This window comes from Oncorhynchus gorbuscha, linkage group LG14 (assembly GCF_021184085.1).
Source record: "Oncorhynchus gorbuscha isolate QuinsamMale2020 ecotype Even-year linkage group LG14, OgorEven_v1.0, whole genome shotgun sequence".
Classification (NCBI taxonomy): Eukaryota; Metazoa; Chordata; class Actinopteri; order Salmoniformes; family Salmonidae; genus Oncorhynchus; species Oncorhynchus gorbuscha.
Window position 1 is genome coordinate 69,302,614 of NC_060186.1, and position 17,776 is coordinate 69,320,389.

At 43.0% G+C, this 17,776-nt stretch overlaps 3 protein-coding genes across 3 annotated transcripts in view; 2 read left to right on the forward strand and 1 right to left on the reverse strand.

Moving 5' to 3' along the window:
- Positions 1–1,319: 1,319 nt before the first annotated feature.
- LOC123995716 (SAYSvFN domain-containing protein 1-like) lies at positions 1,320–2,954 on the forward strand. The gene is made up of 2 exons (XM_046299388.1): positions 1,320–1,767; positions 2,000–2,954. Exons 1-2 carry the CDS (start codon positions 1,549–1,551, stop codon positions 2,315–2,317), a joined length of 537 nt encoding a protein of 178 aa, XP_046155344.1. The 5' UTR covers positions 1,320–1,548; the 3' UTR covers positions 2,318–2,954.
- Positions 2,955–6,155: 3,201 nt separating this feature from the next.
- LOC123995343 (SAYSvFN domain-containing protein 1-like) lies at positions 6,156–7,980 on the forward strand. The gene is made up of 2 exons (XM_046298892.1): positions 6,156–6,768; positions 6,890–7,980. Exons 1-2 carry the CDS (start codon positions 6,628–6,630, stop codon positions 7,202–7,204), a joined length of 456 nt encoding a protein of 151 aa, XP_046154848.1. The 5' UTR covers positions 6,156–6,627; the 3' UTR covers positions 7,205–7,980.
- LOC123995344 (dynein axonemal heavy chain 8-like) overlaps positions 7,965–17,776 on the reverse strand; it is a 66,274-nt gene continuing 56,462 nt past the window's right edge. Inside the window, exons 69-92 of the mRNA XM_046298894.1 lie at positions 16,296–16,511; positions 15,778–15,915; positions 15,524–15,651; positions 15,176–15,347; positions 14,780–14,935; positions 14,399–14,554; positions 14,046–14,228; positions 13,799–13,904; positions 13,364–13,616; positions 12,043–12,233; positions 11,810–11,931; positions 11,583–11,701; positions 11,221–11,423; positions 11,061–11,134; positions 10,808–10,960; positions 10,480–10,635; positions 10,262–10,378; positions 10,077–10,178; positions 9,800–9,960; positions 9,533–9,689; positions 9,139–9,291; positions 8,770–8,959; positions 8,443–8,564; positions 7,965–8,345 (exon numbers count right to left, since the gene is read on the reverse strand). Coding sequence (XP_046154850.1) covers positions 8,058–8,345; positions 8,443–8,564; positions 8,770–8,959; positions 9,139–9,291; positions 9,533–9,689; positions 9,800–9,960; positions 10,077–10,178; positions 10,262–10,378; positions 10,480–10,635; positions 10,808–10,960; positions 11,061–11,134; positions 11,221–11,423; positions 11,583–11,701; positions 11,810–11,931; positions 12,043–12,233; positions 13,364–13,616; positions 13,799–13,904; positions 14,046–14,228; positions 14,399–14,554; positions 14,780–14,935; positions 15,176–15,347; positions 15,524–15,651; positions 15,778–15,915; positions 16,296–16,511 — 3,816 coding nt within the window. The 3' untranslated portion in view covers positions 7,965–8,057. The remainder of the gene's footprint in view (positions 8,346–8,442; positions 8,565–8,769; positions 8,960–9,138; positions 9,292–9,532; positions 9,690–9,799; positions 9,961–10,076; positions 10,179–10,261; positions 10,379–10,479; positions 10,636–10,807; positions 10,961–11,060; positions 11,135–11,220; positions 11,424–11,582; positions 11,702–11,809; positions 11,932–12,042; positions 12,234–13,363; positions 13,617–13,798; positions 13,905–14,045; positions 14,229–14,398; positions 14,555–14,779; positions 14,936–15,175; positions 15,348–15,523; positions 15,652–15,777; positions 15,916–16,295; positions 16,512–17,776) is intronic.

Genomic DNA, 17,776 nt, shown 5'->3' on the forward strand with positions numbered 1-17,776 from the left:
AGGGCAATTGGCATGCTGACTGCAGGAATTTCAACCAGCGCATACTCAAACATGTCACCCATTGAGCATGTTTTGAATACTCTGGATTGACGTTAGTGTGTTCCCGCTAATACCCAGCAAGTTCGCACAGCCATTGAAGAGGAGTGGGACAACATTTCACAGGCCACAATCAACAGCCTTATCAACTCAAGGTGAAGGAGGTGTCGAGCTGCATGACACAAATGGTGGTCACACCAGATATTTACTGGTTTTCTGATCCACGACCCATACCATTTTTTAAAAGATATTTATGACCAACATGTGAAATTCATAGATTAGGGCCTTATGAATGTATTTTAATTGACTGATTTCCTTATATTAACTAAGTAAAATGTTAGAAATTGCTGCATTTATATTGTTGTTCAGTATAGGTCAAACTGAACATGATGCAAAAAGATAGCATTCAGTCTTCACACAAAACAATGCCACTGACAAGTGACAATAGATTTGTCTCTCTCTACCCCTTCATTCTGTATGGAACTGGTTTCACAAAGTGACTTCCCCCTCTCCCTCGTTGTTGAAGCCATAAGCCTTGATGACCTGTTGGATCTGGGTGGCCATGGGGAGCACCAGCTATCGAATCGTCCCCATGTTGTAGGCGCTCTCCCGTGCCTCCTCCATCTGCGCTGAATTCCATGGCACAGAGAAGACTTGGATGACCACACTCAGCACCACTGCATCACAAGCAGTTTGAAGAGATCTGTTCCACTACTGGGCATTAGTAATAAGACAAAAGTATGTGACAACTGTTCTTACATCTGGCCTGCTCAACGGTGAGGGTGGGCTGGGGCTGTCCATTCTGTGTCGGGAAAAAAATGGGATATTAGAGAGGATATTGCATGTGTGAATCAGATTCAAATACTTGACTCCTGCTTTTTTATGTAGTGTGTCAGTGAGTCTTAATACTTTCCTGTGTCCATTTCTTATACAAACATAAAAGGGACATATCTAAAAGGGCATCTTGATCTAGCTATATATTTACCTTTATTCGATTCATCCAGAACTATGGATGGAGAATTTTGACATGAGTTGGATTGTAGCTAAACTAGCTAGCTGAGCAGAGCTAACTACTGTACACTTTTTTAATCTATAATGCTCTGGAATACGCAATTAAATACCTAAATAATCAGTCAATTGCATATTTGGTTACTTACAATATAAAAATTGAATAAAGTCAAACAGTCTACCAAGAAAAGCTAGTTTGGCTTGTCAGGTGGATGATGGGGTTGACGATTTACTACACAATCTACGTCGTTACGTACGCCTAGCTGAACCGGAAGATAAACAAACTGAAGCAAAACAGATTTGTTAAAGAAAATATTTTCATACTTCCTGTGACAGTGAATTCAATTATTACCATAACACAATTTAGACAAGATTTCCGCGGTTGGGAAGACGGGATTTCACTCGAATAATCTTTTTGGGACATCTCAAAAAAATCTAGCGAACTGTCGTGCACACGTTGCCACGCATTCTTTCATTGCTGCATGACTCAGAAGCTCTACACATATGGAGCAAAAGCTTGCGGAGTTCAGGGCCCGAAGAAGGGCTGATGTGGCCGCTAGGAAGAGCGAATCTTTTCAAAAACAACCAATAACATATTCGGACAATGGCAGCACTTTGAAGTCGGACAGTTGCCAGTCATCAACAGCTGATCCAGACACACAGGAGTTGACAGATAATCCAATCTCTGCTGTCCATCAGGCTATAAGGACTAAACATTGGGGGGTAGGCTAAAAATCTACTTAAAATACGAGGGGTTGGTTACCCTACGCTGTTTAAGCCTAGTCCTGGACTAATAAACACATTCTTTGGAGATTCATTGACCACACTTGTTAGTCAACCAGGACTATTCTTAATCTGTGTCTGAAAAAACAGATAGTAATAAACGTTGATTCCATCTTGTCAATGTTAGCTACTGTAACTTCATTTATCCCCCTCCCTCCCTCCCGTTTTTTAGGATGACTGGCTGCTGGAGAGCACTCTGGGTCAATGGCTTGGTTCAAAGCGGCTGGCTTTCACGAATCTGACTTTGCTGAAGGTGTTGCTTTGGCTGGTTCTACTTGGGCTGTTTGCCGAGCTGGAATTCGGGTTGCCTTTCTTCCTAATCTCCCTCTTCTACTGGCTGTATGAGGGGCTGCGGAGCCCAACTGCACGCCAACCTGGAGAAATGAGTGCTTACTCAGTGTTCAACCCAGACTGTCAGCCTCTCCTGGGTGCACTTTCAGCTGAGCAGCTAGAGGGAGAGATGGGCTACAGACCACTGGCCAACAGATGAAACCCCTCAAGACACTCAAACAACTGACTTTAATCTGAAATGGAATAGCTACTGTACTTTAAGCTTCCCATTGTACTAAAAAGGAACTGGCAATGTATTTATTTGAATGAAGCACATTGCTGGTATTGATTTTGAAGTCAAATGGAGCCTATTCCATACTACAAGATCATTCACCACTAGTGCACATTGATGATGCTGGAAATGTACTATCCGCTTGTAAAATTGTATTACTGTACTAGGACCTGCTCTTTACTATTTTGGTATTAAAACATGTAATAGTCATCTGTATTCAGATGACACTTATGTATGCCATTGCAAACTGTTAACCAGGCTAGAGCTGCAATGTGATTTTGTTGCCTTATAGAAAGCCCTGGTTGGTTTAAAACTTGTACTTAATGTGGGCAAGACGAAATATGTGTTCTCCAATTCTAGCAAAACAAATTCAGATGAACTACATATTTATTCATTGGATTGTTCTCCTATTGATCGGGTTCCTGCCTATAAATATCTGGGCATTCGGATCGACAAAGATCTAATGTAAAAAAAAATATATATACACTTATGGGTGAGCTAATGAAAAAGCTGAGATTTAAAGCGGGCTTCTTTTTTTTGGAAATACAGTGCATTTCAGAAAGTATTCAGACCCCTTGACTTTTTCCACATTTTGTTATGTTACAGCCTTATTCTAAAAGTAACTAAATTATCCCCCCCCCCCTCCAACTACACACAATACCCCATAATGACAAAGTGCAAAAATTGTTATTTTTACAAATTTATACAAAATAAAAAATGATCAAATTTAGGCAAGTATTCAGACCCTTTACTCTGTACTTTATTGAAGCACCTTTGGCAGTGATTACAGCCTTGAGTCTTCTTGGGTATGAGGCTACAAGCTTGGCACACCTGTATTTGTGGAGTTTCTCCCATTCTTCTCTGCAGATCCTATCAAGCTCTGTCAGGTTAGATAGGCACAACTATTTTTAGGTCTCTCCAAGGATGTTAGATCGGGTTCAAGTCCAGGCTCTGGCTGGGCAACTCAAGGACATTCAGAGACTTGTCCTGAAGCCACTGCGTTGTCAAATTTAATTTTATTGGTCAAATATTTAGCAGGTGTTGCAAAATGCTTGTGTTCCAACAGTGCAGTAGTATCTAACAGTACACAACAATACACACATGTAAAAGAATGGAATTAAGAAATATATAAATATTAGATTGAGCAATGTCAGAGTGGCATTGACTAAAATACAGTAGAATATAAAACAGTATATTGTCTTCAAAGCGGGCGAAGGAGTTTAGCTTGTCCGGAAGCAAGACGTCGGTGTCCGTGACGTGTTTTGCCTTTGTAGTCCATGATTGTATCCCGAGAGAGACATGTTTCTGTGAAACAGAGTATGCCACAATCCTAATGTCTCTTTGGAAGGAAATCCTTGCCCTGATCTTGTCTACTTTATTATATCCAGAGACTGAACATTAGCGAGTAATATACTCGGAAGCGGTGGATGATGTGCACGTCTCCTGAGTCGGACTAGAAGTCCATTCCAAATACCTCTTCTCCACCGGCGGGGTTTTGGAGCACCCTCTGGAATAAGTTAAATTGCTCTGGGGGGTATGAACAAAGGATCTAATTCTGGAAAGTCGTATTCCTGGTCGTATTCCTAGTTTCCGGCTGTATGTAATAACACAAACATTTTCTGGGCTAATAATGTAAGAAATAACACAAAATACTGCAAAGTTACTTAGGAGCTAGAAGCAGAGCTGCTATATCTGTCGGCACCATCTGTCTTGGCTGTGTGCTTAGGGTCGTTGTCCTTTTAGACTGGGGCAAATGCTCTGGGGTCCGGAGCATTCTGTAGCAGGTTTTCATCAGGATTACTCTGTACTTTGAACCGTTGATCTTTCCCTTGATCCTGACTAGTCTCCCAGACCTGCCGCTGAAAAACATCAGCATGATGTTGCCACCACAGCATGATGCTGCCACCATGCTGCCAGATTTCCTCCAGACATGGCGCTTGGCATTCAGGCCAAAGAGGTCAATCTTGGTTTCATCAGACCAGAGAATCTTGTTTCTCATGGTCTGAGAGTCCTTTAGAAGCCTTTTGGCTAACTCCAAGCAGGCTGTCATGTGCCTTTTACTGAAGAGTGGCTATCGTCTGGCCACTCTACCAAAAAGGCCTGATTGGTGTAGTGCTGCAGAGATGGTTGTCCCATCTCCACAGAGGAACTCTAGAGCTCTGTCAGAGTGACCATCCATCGGGTTCTTGGTCACCTCCCTGACCAAGGCCCTTCTCCGATTGCTCAGTTTGGCAGTGCTGCCAGCTCAAGGGAGAGTCTTGGTGGTTCCAAACTTTTTCCATTTAAGAATGATGGAGGCCACTATGTTCTTGGGGACCTTCAATGCTGCAGACATTTTTTGGTACCCTTCCCCAGATCTGTGCCTCAACACAATCCTGTTTTGGCATTCTACAGACAATTCCTTTGACCTTATGGCTTCATTTTTCCTCCGACATGCACTGTCAACTGTGGGACCTTTATATAGACAGTTGTGTGCCTTTCCAAATCATGTCCAATCAACTGAATTTACCACAGGTGGACTCAAGGATGATCAATGGAAACAGGATGCACCTGAGCTCAATTTTGAGTCTCATAGCAAAGGGTCTGAATACTTATGTTAATAAGGTACTTGTTTATTTTTAATACATTTGCAAAATTGTCTAAAAACCTGTTTTCGCTTTGTCAATATGGGGCATTGTGTGTAGATTGATGAGGAAAAAATGCAATTTAATCAATTTTAGAATAAAGCTGTAACGTAACAAAATGTGGAAAAAGTCAAGGGGTCTGAATACTTTCCGAATGCACTGTAGATCTTGCCTAAATAGCAGGAATCAGATTGTTTATTCAACTTTCCTTCCAGCTCTTGACTGTGGTGAAACCGTTTAACAGATTGCAGCTGCCGCTACTCTTAAACCTTTGTCTGCTGTCTACCATAACTAGCTTTTTGTTTACAAAGAGAGAATAATGATGTGATTGGGAATGAGACACTGATCTCAATTGGGCTACCCTGAATAAATATAAGTTAAACGATTTTTTTTTTAAAGACGCAGGCACGTTTCAGGGGTCGTCACTTGTTACCACAATCATACATCTTGCCTATTTCTACAATTTATCTTCTTAAAATCTGATTTGAAACCACAACCCTACCCTTAGACACACTGCTAACCTTATGCCTATCCCTAACCTTAATTGACAAAAAAAAAACATTGTTATCATACATTTTTACTATATTGCCAATATTTACCCCACGGCAATATATCTTTTGGGGATGTAGTCCGCCATAAAACCCTACAGAAGAAAAAAACAGTTCCAAAGAGGGCCTCTTCTTTCCCCCACTTACTGAGGAAAATATGACAGGGGCGGCAGGGTAGACTAGTGGTCGACAGGTTGCAAGTTCAAATCCCCAAGCCGAGAAGGTACAAATCTGTCGTTCTGCCCCTGAACAGGCAGTTAACCCACTGTTCCTAGGCTGTCATTGAAAATAAGAATTTGTTCTTAACTGACTTGCCTAGTTAAATAAAGGTGAAATACAACATTACACTGATTCTGTTTCAACATAAACTGCTTAATTGTTTTGAGAGATGACTGAACTACAACTTCCGTTTAAGAACCATACGGAACTCAACAGCGTTTAACAGCGTTTAACCGATGCAAGTGAATACACCCTTGCGCTTCATCCCTGGCTGTTGGTTTCCACTAGTTAAAATATCTTAATGGACTATACCGTAAAAATAAATAACTAAAATGAGCTTTTTGGTCTTAATTTAAGGTTAGCAGTGGTTAAAGTTTAACTAGTGACGACCCTGAGTTATCGGTTGAGTCAAGTTTATTTCCCTGCGCTTTACGACACAACAGACGTCATTACTTACGCCCGAACCGGAAGTAAACAATCTGGGGTTAGTTATAACTACCTTTGCCGAAGTAGAACATATTTTAAGATCTGTTTTCTACGGATTTCTCACGTCACTCTTTGTGACAGTGAAACGTTGAACTCTATCAATGCATTGAAGGCACCTTATAATAACATTTCCGCTTTTGATTAGATCACGTTTCACACAATCGAGGGGTAATTTGCTAGAACAAAATGACGTCTCAAATCAGTCTAGCTAGCTAGTTCGCCAGCTATCAGTGCTTGATACCCGTCGTGCACAGTGCATACATTGTCAAGCAGTATCTAATTTCTGCATGAGTATGAATCAGAAGCTGTTAGCATTAGCAAAAGCTTGCAAAGTTCAGAGCCCCGTACAAGGGCTGGTGAGATGCAGCCCATAACATCACCTGGCAGTGGAAGCACTTTGAAGTCCGCCAGTTGGGAGTCAACAGCTGATAAAGACGCACAGGAGTTGACAAAACATCAGATGCCTGCCGTCCCTCAGGCTACAGGGACTTTACAGTGTGGGGTAGGCTAAACACAAAAACACGACAACGTCAGGCACTGAGGTAGCGTCATGGCATAGATCGTTTATTTCAATTCCACCCCTCAGTGTTCGCTAACTCGTGATTCTCTCTTCACTTTTTTAGGATGACTGTCTGCTGGACTGCATTCTGGGCCGAAGGCTTGGTTCAAGGCAACTTGGTTTTGCAAACCGGACTTTGCTGAAGGTGTTGCTTTGGCTGGTTCTGCTTGGGCTGTTCGCTGAGCTGGCCTTCGGGTTGCCTTTCTTCCTAATCTCCCTCTTCTACTGGCTGTACCAGGGGCTGCGGAGCCCAGCTAAACGTGAACCTGGAGAATTGAGCGCTTACTCAGTATTCAACCCTGACTGTCAGCCTCTCATGGGCACCCTCACAGCAGAGCAGTTGGACTGTGAAATGGGAATACTTCAGCTAACCATGTAAAGGAATAGCTACAGATTGTAACACCAGATAATGTGATTTAAACCCCCCAAATTGGTATCCATTATACTGGGAGTTACAGGTTGGTACTGCACTGAATTTTCAACCAACCTTTGAGGCTGCCTCCAGCCTCGATTCGTGGAAACGGGAGTCTCGTAAAATGACCATGTCTAGTTGCAGGGTGTCCCTTTGAATTTCTAAAATACTTTAAAAAATTTGCTCTATGAAGTAATCCAACAATGTGTACGCCGCCATCTTGTCTATTTCAAGTTCTCTCATTGACCAAGACCGGTGTCTGTCATGACATGCTGCACTTTGGAGTGGACAAACCCACCAGTCTCGATCAATGAGAGAAGACTTGAAATAGACAAGATGGCAACATACACATAGTTGGATTACTTCATGGAGCAAAATGTTTATTTTAATAACTGTGCATTTTCTTAATTCAAAGGGACCCCCTGTAACTGGACAAGGACATTGAGACTTTTCCACGAATCGAGGACAGTATCGCCAAGCTAAATTCTGTGTTACAACAAACTACCTAACCTGTAACTCCCAGTATAATGGATACTCCATTTTTTTTGGGTTAAATCACATTTTCTGGAGTTACAATATGTAGCTAGTTAAGGAACTTTTTGAAATGTGAGCGAGATGTGATTTTTCTGTTAATTATCTTATGATGCTTTGATGCCCTACGACTCTTTCAATGAACGAAACACTAGTATTGTTTGTGATGTAAAACTGCTTGTAAATTCCATTAAAATTACTACATCTAACTAGTTGGAATTTCAAAAACATTTATTTGTGTTACTTGAGGGTTACACAAACACCCCAAAAAATACTGAGTAGTTATCCATCATTTGATGTCACAGAGCAAGGCAACACCACGTAAGATCCAGTGATCGGGTGACTGCACCGTGCGTATCACAACCCCTGTGATGTAGGTGAGGTCTGTGCGCCGAGGCTTCTTGTAGACGGGGCAGATGTAGAACTTGGGGTCCTTGGGGGCGGTGGAGTTGATGGCGAACATGTGAATCACAGGCAGGGGACAGAACAACACCTTGGGAGTGGCTTCGATGAGACGGCAGTTCCTTCTGTCCCAGCCGGCCCCGTCCAGGTACAAACCATAGACGTAGACCCCCTCCTGAGACAGAGAATGATGGATGGCATTGAGATGAAAAGGGATAGCTGTATCTTGTACATGTGGTGTAAATGATAGTGTTTTGCATGAGGCTACTTACAGCAGGAGAGGCAGTGATCTCCTCCTTGCTTTGCTTCAGCACATCATTATGCAGGGTGACTGTGTCCAGAGCCCAGCCCTTGTGAGCCCTGGTTACCTCCTGCCTCATGGCGGTCAGGAAACCTATAGCCATACAGAGGGCGCAAACATAAAGAGATAGATAACAATTGTTAGATATGTCATTATAATCATATCTTCAGTGATGTAATAGGATGAAGACTAGACAAGCTAATTTATGCCGAACTGTATTTTGAATATTACAAGTAAATTGAACTTACCCTGCAAGTTTGATCAGTTAGCCGATTTTCACGTTTTGAACGAGACTCACCCTGAGGGTTGAAGAAGCCAGTCATCCAGAAGGTCTTGGGTCTGCCTTCAAACACCCAGCTGTAGAACTGTGTGTTCCTCTCCAGCAGCTCGGTGAACCAGAAGCCCAGAGTGGATGACTCCCACGAGATCTTCTTCCACATGTTGGGGATGCGTGCATCAAACATGTTGTCCAGGGCGTCACGCAGGTTCTAGGAGGTAAAACATGAATATGACATTGAATATTTAAGCATCAAAATAACACACAATTTCATACATTGTTATTACAGATTTATAAGCTATAAACCTCTAAATATTAATTTGAAGTATAACACAATTAAAGTGTTAACATGTAATACATTATTGCGGTCATTCAAGCCAGCTCTCTTACTTCGCTCATGATGATGGTACCGTCGATGGCGAGTTTGAGGTCGACCAGACTGGTGCGCACCACTCCGATGATCCGCTGCATGCGATCCACCTCTTGGCGTAGGAAGATGTTCATGGAGTTCAAGGCACCCATCTTCACCAGCCTACCTTTCACCTACAGTACACATCACAATAGAATTTGTTGTGTGAGCATACAGTGTATTCGCTCTTTACAGCCAAGGGCTGGTTTCCCAAAAGCATCTTAAGGCTAAGTCCATCATTAGAACCATATGGGAGGTTCAGTAAGTGGAAAACATTTTGTAAAATTTGTACAATGGGAACATAGATCTGTATTATTTGTTGCAAAATATTTTGCTACATTGTGTTCCTGTCCTTCATAAACAGTGAGCACTGACCTCATGGGGTATGTAGTTGGGGGGCAACTTCTCCAGCATGTCCTCTGCCAGTCTGTAGACAATGGACTCTCTGGTCTCTCCTGCTCCTCCACCACTTTCCTTGGGCTGGATGTTGGTGATGGTGTCCAGCACCTCAGCAGACGTGTTGGTCTGATATCTGAACAAGAATAGGTATATAATATTAATGTATTCATATTGAGTATTGAGACTAACACGCAGCATAGACATGATAAGAGAGAAGCGTTGTGATGATCTACGGTGTCTTACGTAATGTCTGCGTTGGGATGCAGACCAAAGACCTGAGGTGTGTCCAGTGCAGGCAGGGTGGCGATGTACTCCATGTACTGCTCCACTGTCTTACACACAGGCACTTTGTATCCTGTGTAGAAGCAGAACGTCGGTTCAAAGATCTTGTCATTGAACCACACCTGTTGGGGAACACATGATGCTTAGAACACAAAGTCTGTGCTTCCCACACGATTACCCACATGTACAACAGATTTATCAGGACAGTTGCGTTAACTGAAAAGGAAAATGACATTACCCGAGAGAAACAGTTGAGCAGCCGCTTGTCGTAGTCATCAGTGACCCTTCCTCCGTACTGCACCTCCCCTAACATGTAACGCACCGTGACCCATGAGACACCCTGGAGAAAAACGTTATATGTAGGTCTGTGAGCACACTATAGTCACTGTAGCTTCAGATAGACCTAGACTATTTTGATTGTACCTTCTTGGGGCTGCATTCATCCAAGTGGTTCTGGACAAACTGCACACTGGCTGTGAAGTCTGCCGAGTTGAACTCATACGGGATGTTCCAACCCAGGGGCCCAAATTTACGACGTTCCTACAACAGAGTAACAGACAAGGCAAAAATCAGTAAATGACATTAAATACAGTATATATGTAGAAATATGAATTTACCAAGACAGTGGGCTGAGTCTGTACCTGCACCACAGTGTGTAGGAAGGCTACGTTGTAAAGCATGGGTTTCCACATGGGCAGGTTGCAGATTTCCAGCTGATCCTGAGAGATTCCGGCAAAAGTACGCTTCAAGCCAGCCCGCACCCCCTGGGGGGGATCATTGGTGAACTTGATAGAGGACTGGAAGAAAGAAAACAATCATGTCAGTAAATATTTATTCTTAGACATAAGGGATGTGATTAGGACAATATAGCAATTCTGGATTTTGGCTAGGGGATAGGTCCGTTTCACATGGAGAATGTAATATTATTGGGGAGATTAATGATCTTGTCGGTGTATACAGGGCCTTCACCTGTAACAAGGTGATGGAGAAGCGGTCGTGGGGCTCGGTGGTGATCCACACTCTGAAGCTGTCGTGCATGGTCTCCACTGTGGTGACGGTCTCCAGCAGCTCATCCATGAATTCCAGGCCCAGATGGCAGTTCTGGAGCAGGACCCAGCCACCCTTGTGTGTACACACACAAACACTTTTAGCTATGCGAAAACATTTGTATATGCTGTACACTACATTTATTTACAAAGAGTTGAATGTCAGAAGCCCTCACCTGTGTCATTGACATCTGTAAGAGCCTTCTTGCATGGATCTCCTGACCTTGGCCCATTGATATCGCTCTGAACTCTGTAACAAATAATCACAATATCACAATGACAGTATTGTCAGTGACTTGTTAGTGATTCATTCAGGGTGATAGGCATGGGGATAACCTAGCCGGAGTTTCTTTGCCAGAGCGTCGATCTGGTTGGTGGGATCAGAGCCCATAGAGAGGAAGCAGATGAGGGGGGTGCGGGTGTCGCTCTCCTCCCAGGTACTCTCCAGGTTCAGGATGACAGGCTCAGCGAACCTCATGCCCATCGAGTCTCCAACGTACTTCCTGGCCTGGGACAGGGTGCGGTCAGGGCACCATGATCTGTGAGGAGAGTACAACCAAACCTGGGTTCGACCCGAATGCGCTAGCCACAACCTCAGGAAAGATCTGTTTACAACAGGCTTGTAAGAGGCTTACAAAGGCCTTAGTAAAAAAAAGAAAAGTGTCAAATATTGATGTTGAGAAGCAGCAGGAGCTCACCTGATGAGCAGTAGTTTATGGAAGACATCCAAGGAGTCATTGTATCCATCAGGAATCACACCATCCTCAGGGTTGTCCATGTCAAACCACACCTTCCAGCCCTTCTCATTACGAGACACCTATAAGATTAATAGAGAAGTAAAGTCAATGCAGTGTACTCCTCAGACAAAGCTGTGACCATTGCTAATGATAGAATTAATAAAGGGTACTGTAGTGTTCAGCCCCACCTGGTTCATGATCTCAGTGAACTGTGACAGTTTGCTGAGTTCCACCAAGTTGAGCCAGGTCAGATCCAGGATCCAACGGAACGGCTTGGAAGGACACGCCTTCAGGTCTAAAGCAGCACCCCCTATAACACAGAGAACATTACATATGTACTACTACTAAACCATTACTTTATTCCTACACTGCTACCTATACAGAGATCTGTTAACTAGGATCAGTAGTGAGGATCTGATACCTTTGATGAGGATCTGGAACTCGTTCTGCTTGACGTTGTTCTTCTGCAGGTCGATCTTGAGTGCCAACAGCAGGGTGAAGATGAACTTGTGGTTTTCGTACAGCCCTCGGACTGTGTAGCGGAACACCTCGAAGGACAGGTACTCGATGATGTTAGCAATACGCTTCTGAGTGAGAGGAGACTTGTCTGACCTATGTGAGGAAAAAACAAACAATAAAAGGTTCAAATCTAGAGGTTGTTCTTTTATACATTTATAAACGCTGTTGTGTATCTAATCAACGCAGCATTGTCATTATCCCACCCCTGGTTAACCACTATTGGCTTAAAAAGCCAAACCTAACGCAATATCTGCCAATTACTTTCAGCAAAACTGTCTGTGTGATGTGCGCGTATGTCTATCACTCCGTGTGTTGCCAGTTGATGTGATAACCGTCTTCTGGGTTGACTGAAATACTTTCCCTAAAACATTCTCAATTAAATGCTAACTGCAAAGTAGGCTTACCTGGCAGAAGTACAGTAAACATTAAGAACACCTGCTCTTTCCACGACACAACATAGACTGATCATGTGAAAGTTATGATCCCTTATTGATGTCACTTGCTAAATCCACTTCAATCAGTATAGATGAAGGGGAGGAGACAAGTTGAAGGATTCTTTTTATTTTTGAGACAATTGAGACATGGATTGTGTATGTGTGTCATTTAGAGGGTGAATGGGCAAGACAAAAGATTTAAGTGCCTTTGAACTGAGTATAGTAGTAGGTGCCAGGTGGACCGGTTTGTGTCAAACCTGCATGAACAAGCGTAATTTTTGAAAGTGAAAAACAAAACAAAATCAAAAACCAGGATTTTTAAAAAACTGATAACATAATTTGGGGAAAGAAAAGCAGAGTTGCTTATGAACTCTTATTTTACCAGGTATATTGGGATAAAACATAGTGCACTGCTTTTTCTTGTACACTAAGGTCCTGGGGAAGAGTTACAGGGGAGAGGAGAAGAGAAGAATGTGCCTATTTGAAAGCTAGAAGAAAAAGAGTAGCTTGCGACATGTTTTATTTCTTAAAAGTAGCTCTCTTGCTAGAAAAGGTTGGAGACCCCTGGTATGGACTGATATAATGTGACTGTACACAAACTTGATCAAAAAAATTATTAAAGGGTAAACAAGTGGGTGAATTTGCTATGTGTTCTGTGTACTGAGGGATTTGATCAGGAAAATTTGGATTTTGGGATAGGTCCATTTCTATTATATTTGAATGAAGGATAAATATCTAAAAAGCAGGAATTCCTGATTCAACAGGAAAAATCCCATCCCTGGTACTGACTTGGCCATTGAGAGGTCAAAGATCTTGAGGAACTGTGCCAGGGAGGTCTGGTACATGACGTTGACCATGCTCATCTCAGTGATGAGAAAGTAGAGGATGCTGCCACGCGAGGCAGCCGGCCGGTACTCCTCTGAAGCCGTGTTGATCTTCACCTCCGTCTCGGCTGCCACGTGCAGCTTCTCGCTCACCTCGGCCGCCGTCAACTTGGTTACCGACAGGATGCCAATCATGGACTCGTCATCAACCAGGGAACCTTGCACGCATGCACCCAGATGCACGCATGCACCCACACATAGACAGAAACACACAGAAAGACACACAAACACAGACAGACACCACACACAAACATGCAGATTGAGCAGTCTGAGTATCTGAGACATTACCCAACATCAGATGTAACACTTAATATGATTTGTTTATCCTAGGAGTCAATACCCTTGGTGGAGCTGAGCTTGTACAGCAGGTTATCCTCCAACTCCTTCATCTTCCTCTTGTTTGCCGTCACATCCTCCATTAGCTTGACTCTCTCTGCCTCCAGCTCCTGTTACAGTACCATCAGAGCATCCATGTAACCTATTGCTGATAACACCCAACCCAATGCCTCTGAAGTCCTGAGGGAAATGTTCACATAGTTTTTATAAAGGGGTTATGAATGGTTTATAAAGTGTTAATGAAGGCTTACGTATTTCTCGGTGAGGATGACTCGGCCCAGCAGCTGGTTCTCCAGACCCTTCATGGTGACAGTGAAGTCTATAATGGAGGTCTTTGCGCTAACCTCGGGCGTGTACGCCGGGTTAGGCAGCTTGGTTGTGATGTAGAGCTGGAAGCCATCCATCACGTCAGTCTCCTTGTCTCCCACTTTCACCTACAACCAATGAGCACAGGTTTGAATGGGAGCCTACTTTCCCAATTAGCCTGGCATTCAAACTGATTTTGCTACATTTCATGGTGAACACAGTGTTCAGTCTGGTTTAACCAGGCTATTTCACAACACTGCTGTTCAAGTCAAACTGATCTGAGAGCTGTGGTATGTACCTTATAGGTGGAGCCGGACTTGATGAAGTTTTTCTCCAGCACGTTGTCCAGGGCGGGGTCCAGATCCTCTCGGACGTCCTCGATGAGCAGCGGTCGTCCCATCGACAGACTGTCCTCCAGGTGGGTACGGAAGTACTTGTGGTTGAGGGACGTGACCTGCAAGAGATATCATGGTCGTGTTCAGTAGGGGAAAACAAAAAGGTGTGTTCCTATTGGATACATTCATGTAGTACCTCCTAGTTTCATTCTGTTTTACAACACTTTCTACCTACTAAACATGGCCAGTCATGAGTTCTTGGGAATACATTGAACCAATAAATGTAGTTTTCACACTGGTGTGTTTGTTTGTAAGAGTGTGAATGTGAGAAGTGAGTGGTTTACCTGCAGATCATTGGCTTTTTCTTTCTTTTTAATCCACGCCTTGCCCTGGGTCTGAGGGTCGATGAGGAGAGGGAACCTCGTGGCCTTGGTCACAATGATGCCGTTCTGCACTGACAAGTCATCTCCAGGCAGACCCTGTAGGTTCCACTCGCTTATCTGACACACAAAAAAGGGAAGGATGTTTCAGTGTGGTGCTTTGGGACATAACAAAACACATTTCGTACAACTTCTAGTTCAGTGAAATGGATACTAAGAACCACTTTGGAAATAAGTGTTTTCATTAATATTTTAACGTGTTATCCTCTGGGATTCAAATGAAAATGTTGTCGATGACGGTTTTGTTTGCAACTCAAAAGTGAAATTAAATTCACTACTGCGTTCATGATATTTTCTTACAGTAGGTGGGTCCACCAGCATAGAGATAATATTGAGGTTATCAGTGAAAGGGATTTTCCTCTTCCGGAGCTCTGCTTCCCAGATGTCCTTTAGGAGCATGTTGCGGAAGTTCTGGTTGAAGGGTCCACAGTACGACAGGAAGCCAGTGAGCTGGAGGACATCCCCTACGAGTCTATCCAAGAGACGACAACAGATGGTCAAGGGTCACATTGAAAAGCCTCTGATGGAAAGAACTGAGCATTGATATTGTCTGTAGTTTATTGTATTACATTGCATTAAATCTTGGTACATAGTAACAATGACTTTAGTCAGAACACTGAAAGTAAAGAAACTTGATGCTATCCCTGCCTGTTGATCTGTGATTTAAACTGTTTGCTCTGCTCTGTCCAGCGCACTTTCTCTCCACTAAGCCCATCAATGAGTGCTGACGCTGCCACCATTTTATTCCTGCACATCTCTGCATCGTCCAGCAAATCCTGTAAAGCATCACAAAATCAACTATTTGAACTACATTTAATTTTCCTATTCTATCTATATATTTATATTTATTTTGCAATATTCCTATTTTAATAATACAGAATTTTTTAAGGATTGGACCTCACCTGTTTCTCTTTCATAGCAGCATCGAACTTGGCCTGTACTTTGTCCAACTCTGCCTGTTTCTCATCCAGCTGAGACTGAGCACTGGCTAGCTCGGAATTGGCTATTGACAGTCTGCCCTCTTGGATAATCAAGTTAGCCTGTCCACACACATGGAGAAAAACTACTGTTCATAATGCTTATCTAAAGGAAAAGGGGGATACCTAGTCAGTTGTACAACTGTATGCATTCAACTGAAATGTGTCTTCCACATTTAACCCAACCCCTCTGAATCAGAAAGGTGTGGGGGACTGCCTTAATCGACATCCGTCATCGGTGCCCCGTGAACAGCAGGTTAACTGCCTTGCTCAGGGGCAGAACGACAGATTTTTACCTTGTCAGCTCGGGGATTCAAACCAGCAGGTCCATTTCGGTTACTGGCCCAACACTCCAATATATCGGATCACACACACACAAACACAAATAGTGTTCCCATGCTACTTCATGGAGGGTAGAATCATTCAGCTTATGTTCCCCGTACCTTGAGTGGCAGAACTTCCTTGTTGATGCCGAAGAAGGTGGCCATGGCGGAGGTCCAGGAGAGCAGGCCTGCCACGTTGCCGCACACTTTCTTGGCACACTCAAACGTGTAGTCTTCCATCTGGAAGTAGGGCTGGAGTAGCTCCACCATCTCCTCGTTGATGCTGTCCTTGGGGAACTGCTGCAGTGACGCCATGAAACCACTGCCGCTCATCAGCTAAAAAGGCAAAAAATTAAAATACAGAAGGCCAGCAATTGAAGTAAAACAAAGGACACAGCTCATAAGCCAAAGTACATAGAGGGGGAGGGGGGCTTTGGCCAAAACATTAGCTACAACAAACCAAACTAAGAATTGAGCTACAACAAACCAAACCAAGAATTGAGCTACAACAAACCAAACCAAGAATTGAGCTACATCAAATCAAACCAAGAATTGAGCTACAACAAACCAAACCAAGAATTGAGCTACAACAAACCAAACCAAGAATTGAGCTACAACAAACCAAACCAAGAATTGAGCTACAACAAACCAAACCAAGAATTGAGCTACATCAAATCAAACTAAGAATTGAGCTACAACAAACCAAACCAAGAATTGAGCTACAACAAACCAAACCAAGAATTGAGCTACATCAAATCAAACCAAGAATTGAGCTACAACAAACCAAACCAAGAATTGAGCTACAACAAACCAAACCAGGGCATTAGCTACAACAAACCAAACCAGGGCATTAGCTACAACAAACCAAACCAGGGCATTAGCTACAACAAACCAAACCAGGGCATTAGCTACAACAAACCAAACCAGGGCATTAGCTACAACAAACCAAACCAGGGCATTAGCTACAACAAACCAAACCAGGGCATTAGCTACAACAAACCAAACCAGGGCATTAGCTACAACAAACCAAATCTAGACTTTAGCTACAACAAACCAAACCATTAGATAAAACAAAACAAACCTTGACAGCTACAACAAATCAAAGCAAGACAGCTACAACAAATCAAAGCAAAACATTAGCTACAACAAATCAAAGCAAGACATTAGCTACAACAAACCAAACCAAGACATTAGCTACAACAAACCAAACAAGGGCATTAGCTACAACAAACCAAACAAGGGCATTAGCTACAACAAACCAAACCAAGAAATTAGCTACAACAAACCAAGCCAAGAAATTAGCTACAACAAACCAAGACAGCTATAACAAACCAAACAAAGAAATGAGCTACAACACACTAAGACAGTTACAACAAACCAAACCAAGACATTAGCTACAACAAACCAAACCAATACATTAGCTACAACAAACCAAACCAGGGCATTAGCTACAACAAACCAAACCAAGACATTAGCTACAACAAACCAAACCAATACATTAGCTACAACAAACCAAACCAGGGCATTAGCTACAACAAACCAAACCAGGGCATTAGCTACAACAAGCCAAACAAGGCATTAGCTGCAACAAACCAAACCAG